The following is a 24528-nucleotide window of genomic DNA, read 5'->3' as shown; positions in this document are numbered from 1 at the left end:
TCTCTCTCTCTCAGCAGGCAGGCAGGCAGGCAGGGATGCAGGCAACTGCCACGCAATACCAAATAGCAGAGAAACACACATGGCCACAATAGTCTCGCTTTGCCAAACTCATTTATAGTTAGAAAGGATGGCTACGGTACAGTTGAAGTCGGAAGTTTACATACACCTTAGCCTAATACATTTAAACTCAGTTTTTCACACTTTTAATCCTAGTCAAAATTCCCTGTCTTAGGTCAGTTAGGATCACCACTATATTTTAAGAATGTGAAATGTCAGAATAATTGTAGAGAGAATTATTTATTTCAGCTTTTATTTCTTTCATCACATTCCCAGTGGGTCAGAAGTTTACATACACTCAATTAGTATTTGGTAGCATTGCCTTTAAATTGTTTAACTTGGGTCAAACGTTTTGGGTAGCCTTCCACAAGCTTCCCACAATAAGTTGGGTGAATTTTGGCCCATTCCTCCTGACAGAGCTGGTGTAACTGAGTCAGGTTTGTAGGCCTCCTTGCTCGCACACACTTTTTCAGTTCTGCCCACAAATGTTCTATAGGATTGAGGTCAGGGCTTTGTGATGGCCACTCCAATACCTTGACTTTGTTGTCCTTAAGCCATTTTGCCACAACTTTAGACGTATGCTTGGGGTCATTGTCCATTTGGAAGACCCATTTGCGACCAAGCTTTATCTTCCTGACTGATGTCTTGAGATGTTGCTTCAATATATCCACATAATTTTCCTTCCTCATGATGCCATCTATTTTGTGAAGTGCACCAGTCCCTCCTGCAGCAAAGCATCCCCACAACATGATGCTGCCCCCCCTGTGCTTCACGGTTGGGATGGTGTTCTTTGGCTTGCAAGGCACCCCATTTTTCCTCCAAACATAACAAAGGTCATTATGGCCGAAAAGTTATATTTTTGTTTCATCAGACCAGAGGACATTTCTCCAAAAAGTACGATCTTTGTGTTAGATTAATTTGTATTTTAAGAATAATGACTAAAGGATTTCACCCCAAATACAGTATACATGTGTGAACGGTGTTAAGAGTTATAATGTAGTGGCAACCCACTAACAGAGGGGGGCGGGACTAAACATTCCAGGGTGAAGGAGACTGCGGAAACTGTTTAAGAAAGCCTCCTAAAGGTGGGTGGAGCAAAGTGCCTTTGTGTGTCAAGGGGTATAAAACAGTAGTGTATGGGTTTTGGCGCCAGAGCTCTCCATGAATAAAAATACAGATCATTCTTGTTGGTTGTGGACCTTGAATCATTTATGATTAAAACCAGGGCCTTACAACCTCTGGTAATGATTCAAGCTTAGGTTGAATTAGAGATGGAAGTTCTCGTGACACTTTGTCACCATGTGCAGTTGCCAACCGTAGTCTGGCTTTTTTATGGCGGTTTTGGAGCAGGTGCTTCTTCCTTGCTGAGCAGCCTTTCAGGTTATGTTGATATAGGACTCGTTTTACTGTGGATATAGATACTTTTGTACTGGTTTCCTCCAGCATCTTCACAAGGTCCTTTGCTGTTGTTCTGGGATTGATTTGCACTTTTCGCACTAAAGTACGTTCATCTCTAGGAGACAGAAAGCGTCTCCTTCCTGAGCGGTATGACGGCTGCGTGGTCCCATGGTGTTTATACTTGCTTACTATTGTTTGTACAGATGAAAGTGGTACCTTCAGGCTTTTGGAAATTGCTCCCAAGGATGAACCAGACTTATGGAGGTCTACAGTTTTTTTTCTGAGGTCTTGGCTGATTTCTTTTGATTTTCCCATGATGTCAAGCAAAGAGGCACTGAGTTTGAAGGTAGGCCTTGAAATACATCCACAGGTACACCTCCAATTGACTCAAATTATGTCAATTAGCCTATCAGAAGCTTCTAAAGCCATGACATCATTTTCTGGAATTTTCCAAGCTGTTTAAAGGCACAGTCAACTTAGTGTATGTAAACTTCTGACCCACTGGAATTGTGATACAGTGAATTATAAGTGAAATAATCTGTCTGTAAACAATTGTTGGAAAATAACCGACCTTCCAAAACTATAGTTTGTTAACAAGAAATTTGTGGAGAGGTTGAAAAACAAGTTTTAATGACTCCAACCTAAGTGTAAGTAAACTTCCGATTTCAACTGTAAGAGGCTATTGGCTACAAAAATGGCCATTGTTTGGCCCATTCCCCCCGACTTTTAAACCGTAGATAGGAGTTAGTGTGTGATGGTACAATGGTGTGTGGTGGAACTATGGAGGACTATATCTGGGAGCTACAGTAGATACACAACACAGACACGTTCACAATAATGGCGTTATGTTAGACCCTTTTCTCAACTCATCTCTCAAGAGAAATGCTGTACATTGTCGCAGTGGTGTGTAGTACGAGGGGGGCTGTGTGTGTGTGTGTGTGTGTTTGACCATGCATTTGAGTGTGTTTGTATGTGCGTGCATCTATGCATGCAAGTGTGTGTGTGCATCCATGTGCATGTACATGTGTGTGTGCATGTGTGTGTGAGTGTAGGCCCGACCTGGAAGAGCCTGGTGAAGATGTCGAACTCGAAGACGGAGATGTAGTCATTGCAGGCGAGGTCGATGGTGGACTTGAGGGCCATGGCTTCCAGGCCCGAGCTGATGGGGTGGAACTCATGCAGGGCCTGCCGGAACACCTTCCAAGGCACTATAGTCCTGAAAACACATCATCAGGACAACATATTTACTATACTATACCCATTGAACAAGCAACGTTGATGCATTGTATTAAACCTTCCCTGATATTGCACTTACGATGTCCGATCCCTGAATATGGATGTTCCAAACATGTTATTCGCTACAGTGCAATAATAGTGTTTAGGGCAGGGGTCAACAATGACCTTAGGCCACGGGCCGATTTTGTTCTTTTTATGGAGACATTTTCGTCAGGCCATATGAAATCTTGTGGGCTTAATTTGGCCAGTTGCTTTTCCTGGTTCTGGGTGTTTTTGGTGACTGACAAAAATGTGACTAATAAAAAGAGTGGTTTAGGAAGATAGTAAAAAAAAGAAAGCTATTCAATTAACTACTTTCTATCTGCTTACCTAGGCTACCTCAAGTAGCTTGAAAGGTCAAAGCCATTTATTTCTTCCTGTTTCTATCATGTGGTGCATAAATATATCCAATCTTACCACTTAGATGTAAATACTTCCACTATGACTAGCTAGCTTGCAGTAAACGTCTACTTTTTGTAGAGAGCAAAGGTGGACTCACTTGTCCCCAAACGACCTTCTCCAGAACTCGGCAGCGTCAGCCTTGGTTATTCTGAAGTTATCCCCCTGGAACAGACCGTTGGGGAAGATGGCTTTGAGCTCGGCCAGCATGTGACTGAAGATCAGTGACAACTTGGTCAAGTTCCGTCTACAGAAGATGAACAGAGAGAGAGAGAGAGAGTATTATACAACTTCATGTTAGATGGTTCCTCACCCTGAAAGTAGTCTTATGGGCCAGAAGAAACTAATCCATGGTTCGGTTTTCTTTTAACAGCCACTACAAATTCCAGCTAACTTTAGCCACCTATAGCTAATATAACCTGGCTTTGTAATTTCCACACCACAACATATATAGAGGCCAGGGGCTGAGGTCCATGGTGGGACCAGACCCCCATCACGCTACACACGCTAGCCTGGGCCCTGGGTGTGCAGGCTGGGGTTTGAGGGGTATAAGGGAGGGGTGGTTGGAGGGAGGCGAGGCAATGACATGCCTGGTCAATTTTTCTGATTCCACCCGCCCCTGGGCACGAGCAGCGAGGTGGGGCAGGCGGGCGAGCGCAGTGGCGGCAGTGGGGAGAAAGTTGAAAAGAACGTGCGTGATTTATGGGATAGCACAGTGGGGGATTGTGCGAGGTTCTCGGGCCGGGAAAATGGACATGCACAAGAGAGTGCGAGAGTGTAGCGGCAGCGTCGTCGCAGCTGCCTCCAACCAGATTCTCCCTCACCTCTCTCTCGCTACTCTTCACAATGCCAGCACAGAGGAAGGGTGGGGAAGGGAGGGGGAGAGAGGGGGAGAGAGAGGAGAGGACAGAGACTTAAGATGAGCTCGAAAAGACAGAGTGAGGATAGAGACACCCTGCCAAATTGTGTGCTCTTGAGTGAGTGTGTGTGTGTGCGTGCCTGTGGGGGCATTTTTCACACTCAACCGTAAATGCGAGAAGAGAAATACTTTTTTTGTGAATGGCTTTCCAGCTAAGCCTTAAAGTGAGTGAGGCGAGGAATTCTATAGTAGCAGCCTGCTGCCCCGCTGGAAATCAGCCCTGCGCCGTTTCCCCTTGTCACCTTGACACAACCCTTGCAAAACTCAGCCTGTCTTACAATTCAATTCTCTAATCCCTCCTTTACACTTTCCAGTTTAATTTCAAATTCATCAACCAATGGGCTTCATTTATCTCAACGATTTACTTTCTGCTGGAAAAGTATGCCAATTATGAGTGCCCACATTTCTAGAAGGGGAAGTCCTGTGGGTGAGGTTGGCATTACTGCCCCTAGCTAACTGAGTGGGCAGTGATGGCAAACAGAAAGTGTCAATTGGAGTCACCTTCACATAAGCGCGTGCGCACGCACACACACATTGTTTCTGTGAGGGTAGTCTTGCGTTACCATACCGCCAAAATCACGTCGCTGTCACGCCTCCCTTAGAGATCTGGATCATTTTTTATTTCAAAAAATGGTTTGAATGGTCTGCTGAATCCCAGTGGCAAGATTTTGATTGGATGTTACATTTCAAGAACCCTCCCCCCAAATGCCCATTGGTGCTACATGTTATGTTCGTTTTCAGACCAGGAACGATACAGTTTGCGGAGTTGTTCCGTAAGCTAGTTTGCAACATCGTAGAAAATCGAAGAAAAATTGGAGGAAAAACGTAATTCTGTTTTGCCAGAAGTGTGCTCTATACACAACATCAACATATTTTGATGGGATTTTAAAATCGACGATTTCCCGGCCATCCTCACGCACTGTTGCACCTACGACACTAATCTAGTAAACACTATTGGAGTTCCGCCCAAGCAAGGCATTTGATTGGTTTGATATGTTGTGCGGCATCAATGATTTACACTGGGTGTCCACCTCATTTAGCTATTTTTCTGCCATGAATTTCCCCAGGCTTCCAGTTTTTGGGAAGACTGGTTCTCGACGAGACGTGAGGGCATTGCTCTGTAGGTGGCAAAGTGCCCTCGGTGAAGCACAGCCGTGCCCAGTCACGGGCCATGTGTGAGAGACTAGTGTGTGTGTCTCGTAACCATTAAGTGTCACATTCTATAAGACAGTGAGTTACACTGCCAATCCTGTGAGCGATGCTGTAGCTTTATGAGTTTACAATGTGCCTGCCTGCGTGTCTGTGATTCCTTTCCTCAAATCTCTGACTAGGGTAGGACGCTTGCTCTATATTTCTCTGTGCGACTGGGCATGGCTCCAATGCTACAAGGCTATGCCAAGAGAGAGAGGGGGCCCTAACCCTTTAATGTATCTCCTGTATGTTGATTGATACAGAGACCAGCCTAGTGGACAGTGGAGTCGACACACTGCTTAGTCAACACACTCCTATCCGATCAGAGGGCAAGGTGGTGCTATTAAAACATTGTTTAGGCTACATCTATGCATATAGGCTAGTCCTCTACTCTACTTGTCCTCTGTCTGTGTGCGCCATCTGCTTTAACTCAAAACCAGTGTTCACAGATACAACAGCACCGAACAAAAGTTAGAATGTTCAAAAAAACTACAACAACTCAAAAACACATCCATTTATTATTTATGCCCATTCATTTTCCTCTGAAAAACCCAAGGACATCGTTAGCCGGAGAGAGAGAGAAATAGAGAGTGTGTTCCTAAGTAAATGCAACCTCAGTGCGTGGGCAGCTGGGTGTTTTGCTAACCACAGCGTGGCGTTTCTTTTTCTACGTCCAAAATGGCACACTATTCCCTATATAGTGCACTATTTTTGACCAGCGCCCATGGGGTTCTGGTCAAAAGTAATGCACTATATAGGGAATAGGGTGCATTTGGGATGCAACCCTTTTCTTATTCTGCATGCGCAAGTTAACCCGCAGATACATATGCCCCCTCAATCCAGCGCTGCCTCGACAACAGAGCACAGAGCCTAGATCCTCACCGTTACCGCGGCGATGGGCCAAGCTCTCCCTGGATACGGCGCTCATAGCGATCACCTCCTCTAAGGCCCTTTGACCTACAGTTGGCTGCTCCCTTCCAGTGTCCTGTTTTCCGCGATAGAAGGCGAGAAAGTTAAAGCCGTGGACCACTTGAAGCCAATTACTGGACGGACGGACGGTCTGGGGGACTAAATGACAGTGGCTGGGGCACTACACACATTATCCCTACATGACATTCGGGGAGAGGGGGCTTGACATCTTGTAAGCCTGGTGGTAAGCCTACTCTCAATGCAATACAATGTAGCCGTCGGTCTGTGAACTAGGATCCTCTACACTCAGCGTGCAGCAGCAACACAAGCACACCACAATACCCATAGACACTTCTACAGAGGAAAGAAACACCGCTGCCACAAGATGGAAATACTGGGTTCCCCTTTCATCACAGTATAAATGTAACTCTCCGGAAGTTGTGTCGCACCGGATCTCCATCAGGAAACAGCAGACTAACGCACACACACACTTTGACTGACACATGCTGACGCACCAATGCAAAACATACCAGAGGTTCACCTTTTCTTTTTATGAACTGTTTAATTCCTCTGTCATCCACCCTGATAAAGACTCTGAGAGACACGAGTCGTCGCCTAACCCCTGAATTTCCCACTCGAAAAGTGCTATTACGTGCCAACAGTGTTAGAGAATGCAACCGATGCCTAATCTTCCTATTTCCTGTCTAAATAGCCTTTACCACACTTGCATAGCCTATTTGCTGTGTCCCCAGGCCAAATAGGAAACTGTTAATAGCCTAATGTTCCTCAAAATCTAGTGTGAGGACTAGATTATCTGTATTATTTTGAAACTGGCAGCAGTACGCCATAAATAAACATGATGGAGTGTTGCCTCTGTGTGTGTGCATATATATGTGTACATGCTTGTGCATACGTGCTTGTGTGTGCGTGCAGTGCGGTCGGGCTAGGGGTGATGTGCAGGCCAGTGTAACTGAAGCTGAAACGGCAACCCGGGAAGTGTCAACTGCATTTCCATTCACAGCAACGCTAACAGCTTGGCCTATATGTGGCATGATGGGTAAAGGCCAGACATTTGCATTTCACAGAGCCAAATGAAGTCCGACTCAGAGCACATAGGGGCCATGCCAGTTAATGGCCTCATGTGCAATAAAAAGTGTGTCCCCCAAATGGCACCCTATTCACTGCATAGCACACTTCTTTTGACCAGGGCCCATAGGGTTCTGGTCAAACGTAGTGACCTAAATAGTGAATAGGGTGCCATTTAAGGCGCACCCAAACATTCAGCGGCTCTCGTCGGCTTCAGTTCCATGGGGAACAATAAAGAATATGAAAGCTAGTCATAAACAGGGGTGTGAACGTTCAAACGAAATTGGGATCCTTAACGTTAAGAAAAATCCTTCACCAAAAAAAAAAATGTTTGTCCCCCCACCCACAAAATGTAAAATCAGAGTGCAGTTATCACAAAACATATTATTTTCTGTGTTTATAGCCCCCTAACTAGACGACAGGCTATAAAGGCCTGGGGAAAGTTGTGTAAATTAAATAAAACCAGAGAGGCGAACTTAAGGCTACTTTGGTGAATTTTTGAGGCATGCAAGACAAGACATTGCGAGATACAGATTACCAAGACATATGCGTCCGTTTCTTTCTGCCTGCCCCCTCGCGCTGGTTGGCCTGCTCTTTCTCTTATCTAATGATGCGCGTGTGTTCACTCTTCGGTCTGTTGGCTGTTGGATATCCTAGCCGCAAGACATTGTAAACCAAGAAATTGTGAGATACAGCATTCCATTGTGAGATACAGCTTTTGATTGCCGATAGATAGGCCTAGTGCACGGTTCTGACTGTCTGCCTGGTGGCCGACCTGCCTATACTGTGCCCCTCCCCTCGCTCTCCGTCCCTCGCTAGCTCGCTATGAAAGTTGCGAATGTTCTCGGAAGTACGGCAATTAATCAGTTTCCTCCGTTCCAAAAATACTGAAGGAGTCGATTCCTAGCGGAATGGAATCTTGACACTCAAATGAGAGTCGACACTACGTCATCGTCATTAACAGTTGGAAAATTGTCAGAGAAAGGAAAGCGACAGCAGCGAAGTCCTGTACGTAAGGTTGTCCCCGACTAAAAACAATCTTGGTCGACTTAGAGTAGTCTGTTCATTCGACCAATCGATTGTTCAACACTTTTAAACGTGTATTTTTCCCTATATATGTGTTTTAATAAAATCAACTATATGTAGGCTACTGAGCTTGTCTGATTGCTTTAAGCACACTGTGATTAAATAATGAAGAGACAAATGACTCGAGGGTGCCAGAGATCAAGATAGCCTAACCAGAAGAGAAAAAATAACTTCCTCCCGCTGCTGCTGGCCTTTGCAGATTGTGCTGTTACGCTCCTAATAGGCTACACCAGGGGTCGGCAACCTTTTCCATTTGGAGTGCCAACTTATCTTACCATTTCTACCGATCTGCGTGCCAGTTATGATTTTTATATGCAAATTTTATTTCATTTACAGTACCAGTCAAAAGTTTGGACACACCTACTCATTCAAGGGTTTTTCTTTATTTTTACTATTTTTTACATTGTAGAGTAATAGTGAAGACATCAAAACCATGAAATAACACATATGGAATCATGTAGTAACCAAAAAAGTGTTAAACAAATCAAAATATATTTTATATTTGAGATTCTTCAAATAGCCACCCTTTGCCTTGATGACAGCTTTGCACACTCTTGGCATTCTCTCAACCAGCTTCATGAGGTAGTCACCTGGAATGCATTTCAATTAACAGGTGTGCCTTCTTAAAAAGTGAATTTGTGGAATTTCTTTCCTTCTTAATGCGTTTGAGCCAATCAGTTGTGTTGTGACAAGGTAGATAGACCTAGTTGGTAAAAGACCAAGTCCATATTATGGCAAGAACAGCTCAAATAAGCAAAGAGAAACGACAGTCTATCATTACTTTAAGACATGAAGGTCAGTCAATAAGGAATATTTCAAGAACTTTAAGTTTCTTCAAGTGCAGTCACAAAAACCATCAAGCGCTATGATGAAACTGGCTCTCATGAGGAATGGAAGACCCAGAGTTACCTCTATTGCAGAGGATAAGTTCATTAGAGTTTCCAGCCTCAAAAATTGCAGCCCAAATAAATGCTTCACAGAGTTAAATTCAGACACATCTCAACATCAACTGTTCAGAGGGGACTGTGTGAATCAGGCCTTCATGAGTTTTTCCCCACAAAGGATTTATTACAGACAGGAATACGCCTCGACGATCCCTCAGGTGAGAAATTAACATTAAATTATTTGGCAACAGCTCTGGCGGACATTCCTGCAGTCAGCATGTCAATTGCATGCTCCCTCAAAACTTGGGCCATCTGTGGTATTGTGTTGTGTGACAAAACTGCACATTTTAGAGTGGCCTTTTATCGTCCCCAGCACAAGGTGCACCTGTGTAATGATCCTGCTGTTTAATCATCTTCTTGATATGCCACACCTGTCAGGTGGATGGATTATCTTGGCAAAGGAGAAATGCTCACTAACAGGGATGTAAACAAATTTGTTCAAAAAAGTTGAGAGAAATACGTCAATAACAAAAGTTTCTCAATACTTTGTTATATACCCTTTGTTGGCAATGACACAGGTCAAACGTTTTCTGTAAGTCTTCACAAGGTTTTCACACACTGTTGCTGGTATTTTGGCCCATTCCTCCATGCAGATCTCTTCTAGAGCAGTGATGTTTTGGGGCTGTCGCTGGGCAACACGGACTTTCAACTCCCTCCAAAGATTTTCTATGGGGTTGAGATCTGGAGACTGGCTAGGCCACTCCAGGACCTTGAAATGCTTCTTATGAAGCCACTCCTTCGTTGCCCGGGCGGTGTGTTTGGGATCATTGTCATGCTGAAAGACCCAGCCACGTTTCATCTTCAATGCCCTTGCTGATGGAAGGAGGTTTTCACTCAAAATCTCACGATACATGGCCCCATTCATTCTTTCCTTTACACGGATCAGTCGTCCTGGTCCCTTTGCAGAAAAACAGCCCCAAAGCATGATGTTTCCACCCCCATGCTTCACAGTAGGTATGGTGTTCTTTGGATGCAACTCAGCATTCTTTGTCCTCCAAACACGACGAGTTGAGTTTTTACCAAAAAGTTCTATTTTGGTTTCATCTGACCATATGACATTCTCCCAATCCTCTTCTGGATCATCCAAATGCACTCTAGCAAACTTCAGACGGGCCTGGACATGTACTGGCTTAAGCAGGGGGACACGTCTGGCACTGCAGGATTTGAGTCCCTGGCGGCGTAGTGTGTTACTGATGGTAGGCTTTGTTACTTTGGTCCCAGCTCTCTGCAGGTCATTCACTAGGTCCCCCCGTGTGGTTCTGGGATTTTTGCTCACCGTTCTTGTGATCATTTTGACCCCACGGGGTGAGATCTTGCGTGGAGCCCCAGATCGAGGGAGATTATCAGTGGTCTTGTATGTCTTCCATTTCCTAAAAATTGCTCCACAGTTGATTTCTTCAAACCAAGCTGCTTACCTATTGCAGATTCAGTCTTCCCAGCCTGGTGCAGGTCTACAATTTTGTTTCTGGTGTCCTTTGACAGCCTTTGGTCTTGGCCATAGTGGAGTTTGGAGTGTGACTGTTTGAGGTTGTGGACAGGTGTCTTTTATACTGATAACAAGTTCAAACAGGTGCCAATAATACAGGTAACGATGGAGGACAGAGGAGCCTCTTAAAGAAGAAGTTACAGGTCTGTGAGAGCCAGAAATCTTGCTTGTTTGTAGGTGACCAAATACTTATTTTCCACCATAATTTGCAAATAAATTCATTAAAAATCCTACAATGTGATTTTCTGGATTTTTTTCTCTCATTTTTGTCTGTCATAGTTGACGTGTACCTATGATGAAAATTACAGGCCTCTCTCATCTTTTTAAGTGGGAGAATTTGAACAATTGGTGGCTGACTAAATACTTATTTTCCCCACTGTAGCTGTAGGCTATTTGCGCAAGGGATAAGTAGTAATGAGGTAGGCCTATTTTATGACGTTTCCACCGGGTCAGAGCATGACTTTTCTTTCTCCCTTTCACGCTGAGTGGTTATCGAAAGAGAGCTGGAAAGATTTTTCAAATAGGCTACATTGAGGAACTATTCTCAATGGATGTAAAAACAGACTTTGTTTACTTGGCATTTGAGGTGAAGTAAAAATTACTTTGAAAAGTTCCACAGTGGTGGTCAGTTAAGACAATCAGAAATACTATCAGATCCCCAAATGGGCACATTTATAGGCTTACATTTGCACGCAGGCCAGGTAGGCTTACTTCTATGTATAATCAGGTGCGCGTCTTTACTCAACATTGACAGGAGCGCTACAAACAAACGATAATGAATAAATTGACAACTCCTAAATGGAGTGAAATAAACTAAAACTAGTTCCTCACAAGTGTAGCCTAGGTTGTGCGGTCCGCAAACAACATGTCCACTCCGACAATGAGAACAGTAAAAGACTAACAAAAATATATTTAATGCATTAACAGAAATCACCGTAACCAAACAAGCATTGTAGATTAGAAATTATGGGAATTAACGGTAAATGTACTACTGGTGATACTGGTGTGCTATCCCCGCGGCCTCTGCAATGGATTAGTCCATTGAGACAGGCGTCTCATGCGCCATAAAAAATATATACAGTGCCTTGCAAAAGTATTCATCCCCCTTGGCGTTTTGTTGCATTAAAACCTGTAATTTAAATTGATTTTTATTTGGATTTCATGTAATGGACATACACAAAATAGTCCAAATTGGTGAAGTGAAATGAAAAAGATAACTTGTTTAAAAAAATTCTCAAAAATAAATAACGGAAAAGTGGTGCGTGCATATGTATTCACCCCCTTTGCTATGAAGCCCCTAAATAAGATCTGGTGCAACCAATTACCTTCAGAAGTCACATAATTAGTATAATAAAGTCCACCTGTGTGCAATCTAAGTGTCACATGATCTCAGTATATATACACAAACACACACACACACACACACACACACCTGTTCTGAAAGGCCCCAGAGTCTGCAACACCACTAAGCAAGGGGAACCACTAAGCAAGGGGCACCACCAAGCAAGCGGCACCATGAAGACCAAGGAGATCTCCAAACAGGTCAGGGACAAAGTTGTGGAGAAGTACAGATCAGGGTTGGGTTATAAACAAATATCCGAAACTTTGAACATTCCACGGAGCACCATTAAATACATTATTAAGAAATGGAAAGAATATGGCACCACAACAAATCTGCCAAGAGAGGGCCGCCCACCAAAACTCACGGACCAGGCAAGGAGGGCATTAATCAGAGAGATAACCCTGAAGGAGCTGCAAAGCTCCACAGAGGAGATTGGAGTATCTGTCCATGGGACCACTTTAAGCCGTACACTCCACAGAGTTGGGCTTTACGGAAGAGTGGCCAGAAAAAAGCCATTGCTTAAAGAAAAAAATAAGCAAACACGTTTGGTGTTCCCCCAAAGGCATGTGGGAGACTCCCCAAACATATGGAAGAAGGTACTCTGGTCAGATGAGGCTAAAACCAACACCTCTCATCACCCTGAGAACACCATCCCCACAGTGAAGCATGGTGTTGGCAGCATCATGCTGTGGGGATGTTTTTCATCAGCAGGGACTGGGAAACTGGTCAGAATTGAAGGAATTATGGATGGCGCTAAATACAAATGGCTGTTTAAACATTAAAAATGTTTTCCATTCTTCACATCACTAGTCAGAAACCGTCTGTCTGATCTTACAGAACCCATCAATAAATAGCCAAACGTTTCAGACAGAACAGTATTGGAGTTATATAATAGTAACTGCTGGTGTATGAATGAAGTGTTAAAGAATATGTAGAATTCAGCAGCCTAAAACGCAGATAAGCAGACTCAATGAGTGACGCTACAGTAAAAAAAAATGAACACATCCTTTTGCATGATATTGTTTTCCGACAGTGCATTTCCCTATTGCTATAACTGATCCGTTCGCATAGACCTTTGCCACCAGATAAGGTGGGAGAGATAGTCAAAGCCAATAGCCTGCTCCTGAGAGAGAAACTATTGTCTAGTCAGGCACATTTATAGAAAATGGGAAGTCATACTTTCTTAGGCCAGAGCTTTGAGGGCCAAATTTAGCACAAGTGCCCTTTGCAAATGCAGGTATGTTGTGGTACTAATGCTGGAATGGATATGAACTTGGCATGATACCACAGAGTTCCGGCAGCACAGATAGGAGGCAGCGAAGCCATTTTTGACAGCAACTACATACTCTATGACAACCGTTTTGTCAACATTCGCGAAACTATCAAATTAAACCATTTGCAATCATTTCTTTGGCTTATTTAGAGAAGAGATTGAATACGTGAGAGTAAGGTGGTATTAGAAGAGATGGATACAGCAAAGGGGTTGTGTAAGCCACTGAGGCACTTTCAGGGGCGTGCAGACTAGCTTGAGACTGCCAGGTGCAATAAGATATGAGAGGCTCTCTCTTCCTCTGTCTGCAGCTAAAAAGGATGGCATAATAATAATAATAATATGCCATTTAGCAGACGCTTTTATCCAAAGCGACTTACAGTCATACGTGCATAAATTTTTTGTGTATGGGTGGTCCCGGGGATCGAACCCACTACCTTGGCGTTACAAGCGCCGTGCTCTACCAGCTGAGCTACAGAGGACCACATATAGAGACAGTGAGTTTCTGCAGTAGTGAGGAAGAAGGAGTACGAGGCCCAGGGCCAACCATGCAGATCCTTCTCCCAACGTCACTGAGGTACCACCATCTGCAATACCCTCAGCTGAAGCCAGCGGAGGCTGCAACAGGCAGCAGGAGGCTGTAAAGGGGATGCATGAATGTAGAGGGAATGTCCTTCCTTTTACGTTGATCTGAACACATTCAAATCCAACAAGGCCAGGATCATGGGCATGTGCCGGGGTGAAAGAAGGATGAGAGAGCCGGCCCTCTAAAAAGGAAAGCCGCACATTACCCCTTCCGCCCGGGACTACTCTCCTCTTGGGAGCGTCCCAAATGGCACCCCATTCCCTACATAGTGCACTACCTTTGACTAGAGCCCCATATGCCCTGGTCAAAAGTAGTGCACTATATAGGGAATAGGGTGCCATTTGGGAAGCAGCCCTCCTGTCCTTCCTCTCCCCTCAGGATATGTTAACTACCAGCAGTCATGATGGAGCGCTGGTCAGGGGCTTAGCCAAGGAAGCCAGCTCAAACAGCAAAGCTCAAGGATGTCAGAACAATATCTGGATATAGAGGAGGTAGGAAGTGCCCATTTCTGCACACATTGATCAACTCCATACTCAGCCTGGACTTTGCGGTTATAAACAGGCTAGCGTTTGCTGTGCTCCCTCTCCCTGTTGTGCACCCTCCCCCTCTCTCTCTGAGCAGGGTAGAAAATGGCACTAGCTGGCCTGTGAGAACCAGGAAAAGGAAAATTGCAGGCTACCAGGAAGAAACTGTGTGGCGCACACAGTGTGTGACTGTGTGTCACTGTTAATCATTAGGTCCCTTCTCACAGACAACACCTCGCCCCCTCACACAGCAGCGTTGCAGCTAGACTCTCATGTCAGGCCACCACCGCACAAAAAGCATGACTTAAATTAGCAAAAGGCTGGGCTTTCATCCTACTGTGGTTATGGTAATCAACCAGAAATACAGTAAAACGTTGAATGCAAAGATCACGCTCCTCAGAACTATGGGGGCTGTGTGTCTGTATGTCTGCGTACAAGACAAGCAAAAATGATTTGTACTGCTCAAGTCTAAAATATGGATGGTCAGACGCCAACATTAAAATAAAGAGAAGAGCAAATTTTGCGGGAGTAATATTGTGGAGAAATCCGCAGGGCTACTCAGCACCACATCCACCCACTCTATCGCTCTCTGTACTGCAATGGTCTGAGAAGAAACAACCATGTGTGACAACCACGTAGTCATCATATTCATAACTACCATCCATCATTTTTCACTAAATGGTGCTCAATCTTGATCAACAACGAGAGTAGTGGGAATAGCTAACATTTTGTCGATACAGGAAACCATTTTAGTCGAGTCTGAAGCTAACAGTGTTACAAAACTGTTTTTAACCATCTTCATCCTGTCCAGGAGGAAATAGTGGTACAGTGGGGAAAAAAAGTATTTAGTCAGCCACCAATTGTGCAAGTTCTCCCACTTAAAAAGATGAGAGGCCTGTAATTTTCATCATAGGTACACGTCAACTATGACAGACAAATTGAGATTTTTTTTCTCCAGAAAATCACATTGTAGGATTTTTTATGAATTTATTTGCAAATTATGGTGGAAAATAAGTATTTGGTCACCTACAAACAAGCAAGATTTCTGGCTCTCACAGACCTGTAACATCTTCTTTAAGAGGCTCCTCTGTCCTCCACTCGTTACCTGTATTAATGGCACCTGTTTGAACTTGTTATCAGTATAAAAGACACCTGTCCACAACCTCAAAAAGTCACACTCCAAACTCCACTATGGCCAAGACCAAAGAGCTGTCAAAGGACACCAGAAACAAAATTGTAGACCTGCACCAGGCTGGGAAGACTGCATCTGCAATAGGTAAGCAGCTTGGTTTGAAGAAATCAACTGTGGGAGCAATTATTAGGACATGGAAGACATACAAGACCACTGATAATCTCCCTCGATCTGGGGCTCCACGCAAGATCTCACCCCCGTGGGGTCAAATGATCACAAGAACGGTGAGCAAAAATCCCAGAACCACATGGGGGACCTAGTGAATGACCTGCAGAGAGCTGGGACCAAAGTAACAAAGCCTACCATCAGTAACACACTACGCCGCCAGGGACTCAAATCCTGCAGTGCCAGACGTGTCCCCCTGCTTAAGCCAGTACATGTCCAGGCCCGTCTGAAGTTTGCTAGAGTGCATTTGGATGATCCAGAAGAGGATTGGGAGAATGTCATATGGTCAGATGAAACCAAAATAGAACCTTTTGGTAAAAACTCAACTCATCGTGTTTGGAGGACAAAGAATGCTGAGTTGCATCCAAAGAACACCATACCTACTGTGAAGCATGGGGGTGGAAACATCATGCTTTGGGGCTGTTTTTCTGCAAAGGGACCAGGACGACTGATCCGTGTAAAGGAAAGAATGAATGGGGCCATGTATCGTGAGATTTTGAGTGAAAACCTCCTTCCATCAGCAAGGGCATTGAAGATGAAATGTGGCTGGGTCTTTCAGCATGACAATGATCCCAAACACACCGCCCGGGCAACGAAGGAGTGGCTTTGTAAGAAGCATTAAGGTCCTGGAGTGGCCTAGCCAGTCTCCAGATCTCAACCCCATAGAAAATCTTTGGAGGGAGTTGAAAGTCTGTGTTGCCCAGCGACAGCCCCAAAACATCATTGCTCTAGAGGAGATCTGCATGGAGGAATGGGCCAAAATACCAGCAACAGTGTGTGAAAACCTTGTGAAGACTTACAGAAAACGTTTGACCTGTGTCATTGCCAACAAAGGGTATATAACAAAGTATTGAGAAACTTTTGTTATTGACCAAATACTTATTTTCCACCATAATTTGCAAATAAATTCATTACAAATCCTACAATGTGATTTTCTGGAGAAAATAAATCTAATTTTGTCTGTCATAGTTGACGTGTACCTATGATGAAAATTACAGGCCTCTCTCATCTTTTTAAGTGGGAGAACTTGCACAATTGGTGGCTGACTAAATACTTTTTTCCCCCCACTGTATATACACTCCCCTTTATTACTTTTCAACCCCACCATCCTTTCCCTACTTGGGGTAAATTAGTGAACAACAATACCCAGGCCTCTACTTCCAGCCTATACTTACTATCTACACCTTATGGACACAGTCAATTTTACAAGAATTCTATTATATATATATATTTTTTTTTTTTGCTACTGAACTTCTTCTACTCTCAACCTCTCCGATCATTTTCATGATGTCCATCCGGTTTGCTTCTATATGCCATATCTTTCTAACTGTGCTCTTTCCCAAAAGCTCCCAACATACAACCTATATACTTATTATGGACACAGTATGCTTACATTATTAGTTATGTTGTTATTATTTGTTGTTATTTGTTATTAGTCCCATCCTTCAACTCCATTCAATACCTCCCATCTATCTCTTAACACCATCCATATAGGATTTCTATTTGCCATATACAGTGGGGAGAACAAGTATTTGATACACTGCTGATTTTGCAGGTTTTCCTACTTACAAAGCATGTAGAGGTCTGTAATTTTTATCATAGGTACACTTCAACTGTGAGAGACGGAATCTAAAACAAAACTACAGAAAATCACATTGTATGATTTTTAAGTAATTAATTTGCATTTTATTGCATGACAAGTATTTGATACATCAGAAAAGCAGAACTTAATATTTGGTACAGAAACCTTTGTTTGCAATTACAGAGATCATACGTTTCCTGTAGGTCTTGACCAGGTTTGCACACACTGCAGCAGGGATTTTGGTCCACTCCTCCATACAGACCTTCTCCAGATCCTTCAGGTTTCGGGGCTGTCGCTGGGCAATACGGACATTCAGCTCCCTCCAAAGATTTTCTATTGGGTTCAGGTCTGGAGACTGGCTAGGCCACTCCAGGACCTTGAGATGCTTCTTACGGAGCCACTCCTTAGTTGCCCTGGCTGTGTGTTTCGGGTCGTTGTCATGCTGGAAGACCCAACCACGACCCATCTTCAATGCTCTTACTGAGGGAAGGAGGTTGTGGGCCAAGATCTCGCGATACATGGCCCCATCCATCCTCCCCTCAATACGGTGCAGTCGTCCTGTCCCCTTTGCAGAAAAGCATCCCCAAAGAATGATGTTTCCACCTCCATGCTTCACGGTTGGGATGGTGTTCTTGGGGTTGTACTCATCCTTCTTCTTCCTCCAAACACGGCGAGTGGAGTTTTGACCAAAAAGCTCTATTTTTGTGTCATCAGACCACATGACCTTCTCCCATTCCTCCTCTGGATCATCCAGATGGTCATTGGCAAACTTCAGACGGGCCTGGACATGCGCTTGAGCAGAGGGACCTTGCGTGTGCTGCAGGATTTTAATCCATGACGGCGTAGTGCATTACTAATGGTTTTCTTTGAGACTGTGGTCCCAGCTCTCTTCAGGTCATTGACCAGGTCCTGCCGTGTAGTTCTGGGCTGATCCCTCACCTTCCTCATGATCATTGATGCCCCACGAGGTGAGATCTTGCATGGAGCCCCAGACCGAGGGTGATTGACCGTCATCTTGAACTTCTTAAATTTTCTAATAATTGCGCCAACAGTTGTTACATTCTCACCAAGCTGCTTGCCTATTGTCCTGTAGCCCATCCCAGCCTTGTGCAGGTCTACAATTTTATCCCTGATGTCCTTACACAGCTCTCTGGTCTTGGCCATTGTGGAGAGGTTGGAGTCTGTTTGATTGAGTGTGTGGACAGGTGTCTTTTATACAGGTAACGAGTTCAAACAGGTGCAGTTAATACAGGTAATGAGTGGAGAACAGGAGGGCTTCTTAAAGAAAAACTAACAGGTCTGTGAGAGCCGGAATTCTTACTGGTACGTAGGTGATCAAATACTTATGTCATGCATTAAAATGCAAATGTTTACTTACTTAAAAATCATATAATGTGATTTTCTGGATTTTTATTTTAGATTCCGTCTCTCACAGTTGAAGTGTACCTATAATAAAAATGACAGACCTCTACATGCTTTGTAAGTAGGAAAAGCTGCAAAATCGGCAGTGTATCAAATACTTGTTCTCCCCACTGTATATTTCAACCGTACTGTGATGTTTTACAAAAGTTCTGAACCTTTCTATTCTCATTGCTTCTACAGATGGTGAATTAATTATTTATTTTTTTGCTAAAAGTTTTATTATATTATTGATCGATTGACTATGACTTTTCAGATCACCCAGTAATGCTATCCGCAAGGTTAGCTCCAGGTAAATATTGCAATCCTTTAGCCATTCCTGGACCTGTGTCCAAAAACAAGCTACAAATGGACAGAACCAAAACAAATGATCTAATGATTCTGTCTCTTCACAGCAAAATCTGCAGAGCTGGGAAGATTGTATCCCCCATATAAATAACATTCTATTGGTAGCAAGAATTTTATATAATAATTTAAATTGAAAGATTCTAATTTTTGAATCCGGTGTCGTTTTGCGTGTCAGTTCATAAACACTATGCCATGGGATAGGTACGTCAAAAATCTCTTCCCAACTATTTTGCAATCTATATGGGACAGCTGTCAATCCTTTGGTCCTTAAATGAAACTAATATACTTTTTTATTTATCACAGTTTTCCTTAACCAATTATGTTCTTTAATGCAAGGCCGACAGACAAGTTCCTTACTTTCTCCTCCTTCCACTTTCCTCTTCCACTTTTGCGGTAAGGCTGCAATTATTTGGTTGTAATTTTGGGTAGAGCAGACATTTCCATATGTTTTTGTTAGCTGCATGTGCGACATAACTCCACCAGTCCTACCGATGATATCATTTACGAAGACTATACTTTTTTAAACATTCTGTCAAAAAATAAAGGTTTTTTGTCAATTAGTATATTTGAATTTAACCACAATATTTGTTGCATTATTTGTTCTGTCGTTTCTGGAGGATTAAATTGAAATTGCAACCAACTTTCTATGGCTTGTTTTAGAAATAGTGATATTTGGGAGATTATTTCCTTTTCAAATAACTGAAAATGAGTTGTTGTAATCTGAATAAAGGGAAAAAGGCCTTTCTTGAACATTGGGTGAGACAATCTTACTAATTTGCTTGAGAACCAGTTCGGATTTAAGTATAACTTTTGTATGACTGAAGCTTTTAGTGATAGGTCTAATGCTTTAATATTTAATAATTTCAGTCCTTCAAATTCATATTCATTATATAAATAGGCCCTTTTAATTTTGTCTGGCTTGCCGTTCCAAATAAAATTGAATATTTTTTTATCATATAATTTTAAAAACTGTTCGCTAGGCGTAGGCAAGACCATAAGCAAATAGGTAAACTGGGATAATACTAAAGAGTTAATCAGGGTAATTTTTCACAAATTGACAGGTATTTTCCATTCTGCTCCTTGCTCCTACATTTCTTTGTGTGCTCCTACATTTTTCAACTCAGGCACACACGTGCTCCTTGTAAAAAAGGTCACGTAGAGCTGGGAGGAGTGGCACTCAGCTAAAGCTATTTGCTGCTGGTAACACACTAACCATGCTACTGGGCAATAGCCTACTCATTTGAGCCCTTCTCTAGGTACAATAGGGCTCTTTGTCTCTGGTCCCTGTGTGGGGGAGCTTCATCGGTTTTACCAGCTCCGGCTCTAGAACCCACTCACTCTGTAATGAAGTGATGATGAAAATGTATTTCACAAAGAAGTGGTTAAGACAGTTCAAATGGGCCCATTACTTAATGCAAATTCAATTACATTTAAGTCATTTAGCAGACGCTCTTATCCAGAGCGATTTACAGTTAGTGAGTGCATAAATTTCTCTTCTTCATTGTTTCAAATTAGGGGGAAGAGAGAAGAGGAATGAATTTGTGAGCTGAGCCTCCCCCTCTCACTTAGTTTCAGCACAAGGAAACTCATTGTCCAAAAAAACAGAAGCCATGCAAAACTACAGGCAGACAGTCATCTCTACTCTGATTCATTGCATTAAGAAGGAAATTAACCACAGTTTTCATAAAGGTTTTTAAAAAGGGTCGTGTTTTGAGGAGATTGGAGATTGAATGAGCTCAGGGGTCTAACTTGTGTATCAGTTTATGGACAAAATATTTTGCCACATCCTGCCATTGATACTTGATACTTAACTCAAGCCATCATATTCATGCTCCACCTGCATGTAACTGATTGGGCTGGGAGAGGCTTGGAGTGTCCAGCAATAAGTTAGATACGGTGAGGGGAAAAAAGTATTTGATCCCCTGCTGATTTTGTACGTTTGCCCACTGACAAAGAAATGATCAGTCTATAATTGTAATGATAGGTTTATTTGAACAGTGAGAGACAGAATAACAACAACAAAATTCAGAAAAACGCATGTAAAAAATGTTATAAATTGAGTATTTGACCCCTCTGCAAAACATGACTTAGTACTTGGTGGCAAAACCCTTGTTGGCAATCACAGAGGTCAGACGTTTCTTGTAGTTGGCCACCAGGTTTGCACACATCTCAGGAGGGATTTTGTCCCACACCTCTTTGCAGATCTTCTCCAAGTCATTAAGGTTTCGAGGCTGACATTTGGCAACTCGAACCTTCAGCTCCCTCCACAGATTTTCTATGGGATTAAGGTCTGGAGACTGGCTAGGCCACTCCAGGACCTTAATGTGCTTCTTCTTAAGCTACTCCTTTGTTGCCTTGGCTGTGTGTTTTGGGTCATTGTCATGCTGGAATACCCATCCACGACCCATTTTCAATGCCCTGGCTGAGGGAAGGAGGTTCTCACCCAAGATTTGACGGTACATGGCCCCGCCCATCGTCCCTTTGATGCGGTGAAGTTGTCCTGTCCCCTTAGCAGAAAAACACCCCAAAAGCATAATGTTTCCACCTCCATGTTTGACGGTGGGGATGGTGTTCTTGGGGTCATAGGCAGCATTCCTACTCCTCCAAACATGGCAAGTTGAGTTGATGCCAAAGAGCTCCATTTTGGTCTCACCTGACCACAACACTTTCACCCAGTTCTCCTCTGAATCATTCAGATGTTCATTGGCAAACTTCAGACGGGCCTGTATATGTGCTTTCTTGAGCAGGGGGACCTTGCGGGCGCTGCAGGATTTCAGTCCTTCACGGCGTAGTGTGTTACCAATTGTTTTCTTGGTGACTATGGTCCCAGCTGCCTTGAGATCATTGACAAGATCCTCCCGTGTAGTTCTGGGCTGATTCCTCACCGTTCTCATGACCATTGCAACTCCACGAGGTGAGATCTTGCATGGAGCCCCAGGCCGAGGGAGATTGACAGTTATTTTGTGTTTCTTCCATTTGCGAATAATCGCACCAACTGTTGTCACCTTCTCACCAAGCTGCTTGGCGATGGTCTTGTAGCCCATTCCAGCCTTGTGTAAGTCTACAATCTTGTCCCTGACATCCTTGGAGAGCTCTTTGGTCTTGGCCATGGTGGAGAGTTTGGAATCGGATTGATTGATTGCTTCTGTGGACAGGTGTCTTTTATACAGGTAACAAGCTGAGATTAGGAGCATTCCCTTTAAGAGTGTGCTCCTAATCTCAGCTCGTTACCTGTATAAAAAGACACCTGGGAGCCAGAAAAATCTTTCTGCTTGAGAGGGGGTCAAATACTTATTACCCTCATTAAAATGCAAATCCATTTATAACATTTTTGACATGCGTTTTTCTGGATTTTTTTGTTGTTATTCTGTCTCTCACTGTTCAAATATACCTACCATTAAAATTATAGACTGATCATGTCTTTGTCAGTGGGCAAACGTACAAAATCAGCAGGGGATCAAATAGTTTTTCCCCCTCACTGTATGTGCAAATCAAGCTTAGTCTATTGTCATTTTTAACTGTATAACCTGGGGCCGTAGTTATCAAGCATCTCAGAGTAGGAATTATATGGGGTGCCGTTGGCAAAGTTGAAGGGACAGGCTATTACAGGCTATTTCCCACCAGATTTATGCAAAATCTTGCATTTCTGACGTGATTTATAAATGTGGTCAAAATTGTTGAACTTTGCTAATGGCAACGCATACAATTCCTCCTCCGAGTTGCTTGATTACTTTGGCCCCTGATCTACAAATCATGAAGGGAATGCATGGACAGCAAGGGCTGGAGCAAAATATGATCTCAGCCATCTAAAAAGATGTTAGACTACATTTGGTTTAACAGTTTAATCTAAAAAGGAGTCAGTTAAATTGATACAATTTAAGGACAAGTGGCAAACAATAATGCAGGCAGTAGGGATGGGGGTGTGAGCATGCTGGTCTCCGCAGATGAAATGTAGTCATTGTTTGTGTGCATCTGTAAGTTATTGTTCGTATGTATAAGTTTGTATATTGAGTGAATTTTGTTGTTGTTGATGTTATTAAAAAATAAGGTGTTAGACTACATTTTGCGTTTTTGCAATTTCTTTAGCTCCTTATAACCTTCAGGTCTGGGGGCTACTATCGACAAAGGCTGTGAACACAGAGACAGACAGTCACAGGCAAGTAGATCAGCGTCATCCTGACCACAACCGTTCAACTTGTGCAAACCACAGCACCCTTCTCTTTGGCTGTTACTCAGTACAAGCCTACATTGCTCCATTTTAAGAAGGTGCAGAAACGTACCCATTGATGAGATCTAACCTCTAACCCTACACCTGCATGCTATGACTGGGAGGGGTTCAACACAAAAATTACCCTCAACTTCAGACACAGTAGGAGAAACAAAATCGGAGCCTTTTCAGACTATTGTCTCAAACCGTACTGGCTCAGATAGTTCCTTCAATGACGGTTCCTGGACCTATGGTGGATGTGTAACCAAGGCCAGTACCGTACAGCTCGGCTTAACTCTGGGCTCATGAAAGGGTTCATATTCTGGTAGTGAATGAACTGAGTATCACCCAACACAGGTCAGGGTGCAGACCAACCTCACAGGAGCATTTCAGGAGGAGGATGAGGAGGTCCAATTCTCGCTCGTTGTACAAAAACAGAGGCACTTCTCTTGATGTCTCGTAAAAATCAGGAAATGGCAATTGTGAGATCAATCAAAGTACCTAGGTATTATAGGAAAAGTACCTATATTTCCACCTCAATCTCCAAAAACTTCATCCTCTCACCTGGGCTGCGAGTTCTCCTCGTACATGCGCTCCTTGCCCTCCTTGAACAGGCTGATGGTCTGCTTGGTCTTCTTGGTCAGGTTCTCCATGAAGACGCGGAAATACTCGTTGTCGCCGAGCGTCTCCATCTTGCCATCGTAGCGGGACAAGATGGTGCGGAGGTGCTGGTAGGTGTCTGGCAGCAGGTCCAAGATGTAAGGTGGGCTGTTCTTCAGGGCCAGCTTGGGGTTCTGGCACAGTCGCACCACCTGGATGGAGGGAGAGGAAAGGACACAGAGGGGAGATGAGTCAGCTTACTGAGACAAATGATAAGCCAGCAACAGCGGAGGAAGAGACTAAGTAGTATGCTAATACATACCAGGGTTGGGATCCATTCCTTTTTAATACAATTCAGGAAGTTAATAAAAATGCTAGGTCTTGAATTGAAAGTTGCACATTGTTTCCTTTGAAGATGTTTTCAATTCAGGAAGTAAATTGACCACAACCCTAACATTAACTGAACTAACTTCAAGAGTGTACAGTGTTTAGCCTAGCCTACATACACAAGCAGACCTCCTGCCCACAACATAAAACGGTCAG

The 24528-nt window shown here is 43.4% G+C and overlaps 1 protein-coding gene across 1 annotated transcript in view; it reads right to left on the bottom strand.

Moving 5' to 3' along the window:
* The window catches only part of LOC121560841 (E3 ubiquitin-protein ligase CBL-like), a 44106-nt gene that overhangs the window by 12931 nt on the left and 6647 nt on the right, over positions 1-24528 (bottom strand). The window contains exons 2-4 of the mRNA XM_041873700.2: positions 23950-24197; positions 3230-3376; positions 2515-2671 (exon numbers count right to left, since the gene is read on the bottom strand). Of these exons, the coding sequence (XP_041729634.2) occupies positions 2515-2671; positions 3230-3376; positions 23950-24197 (552 nt within the window). The remainder of the gene's footprint in view (positions 1-2514; positions 2672-3229; positions 3377-23949; positions 24198-24528) is intronic.

The sequence above is a fragment of the Coregonus clupeaformis genome, chromosome 5 (genome assembly GCF_020615455.1).
Source record: "Coregonus clupeaformis isolate EN_2021a chromosome 5, ASM2061545v1, whole genome shotgun sequence".
In the NCBI taxonomy this organism is placed as follows: Eukaryota; Metazoa; Chordata; class Actinopteri; order Salmoniformes; family Salmonidae; genus Coregonus; species Coregonus clupeaformis.
Note: the sequence above shows the minus strand (reverse complement) of the source record. Positions and strands in the feature narration are given on the sequence as shown.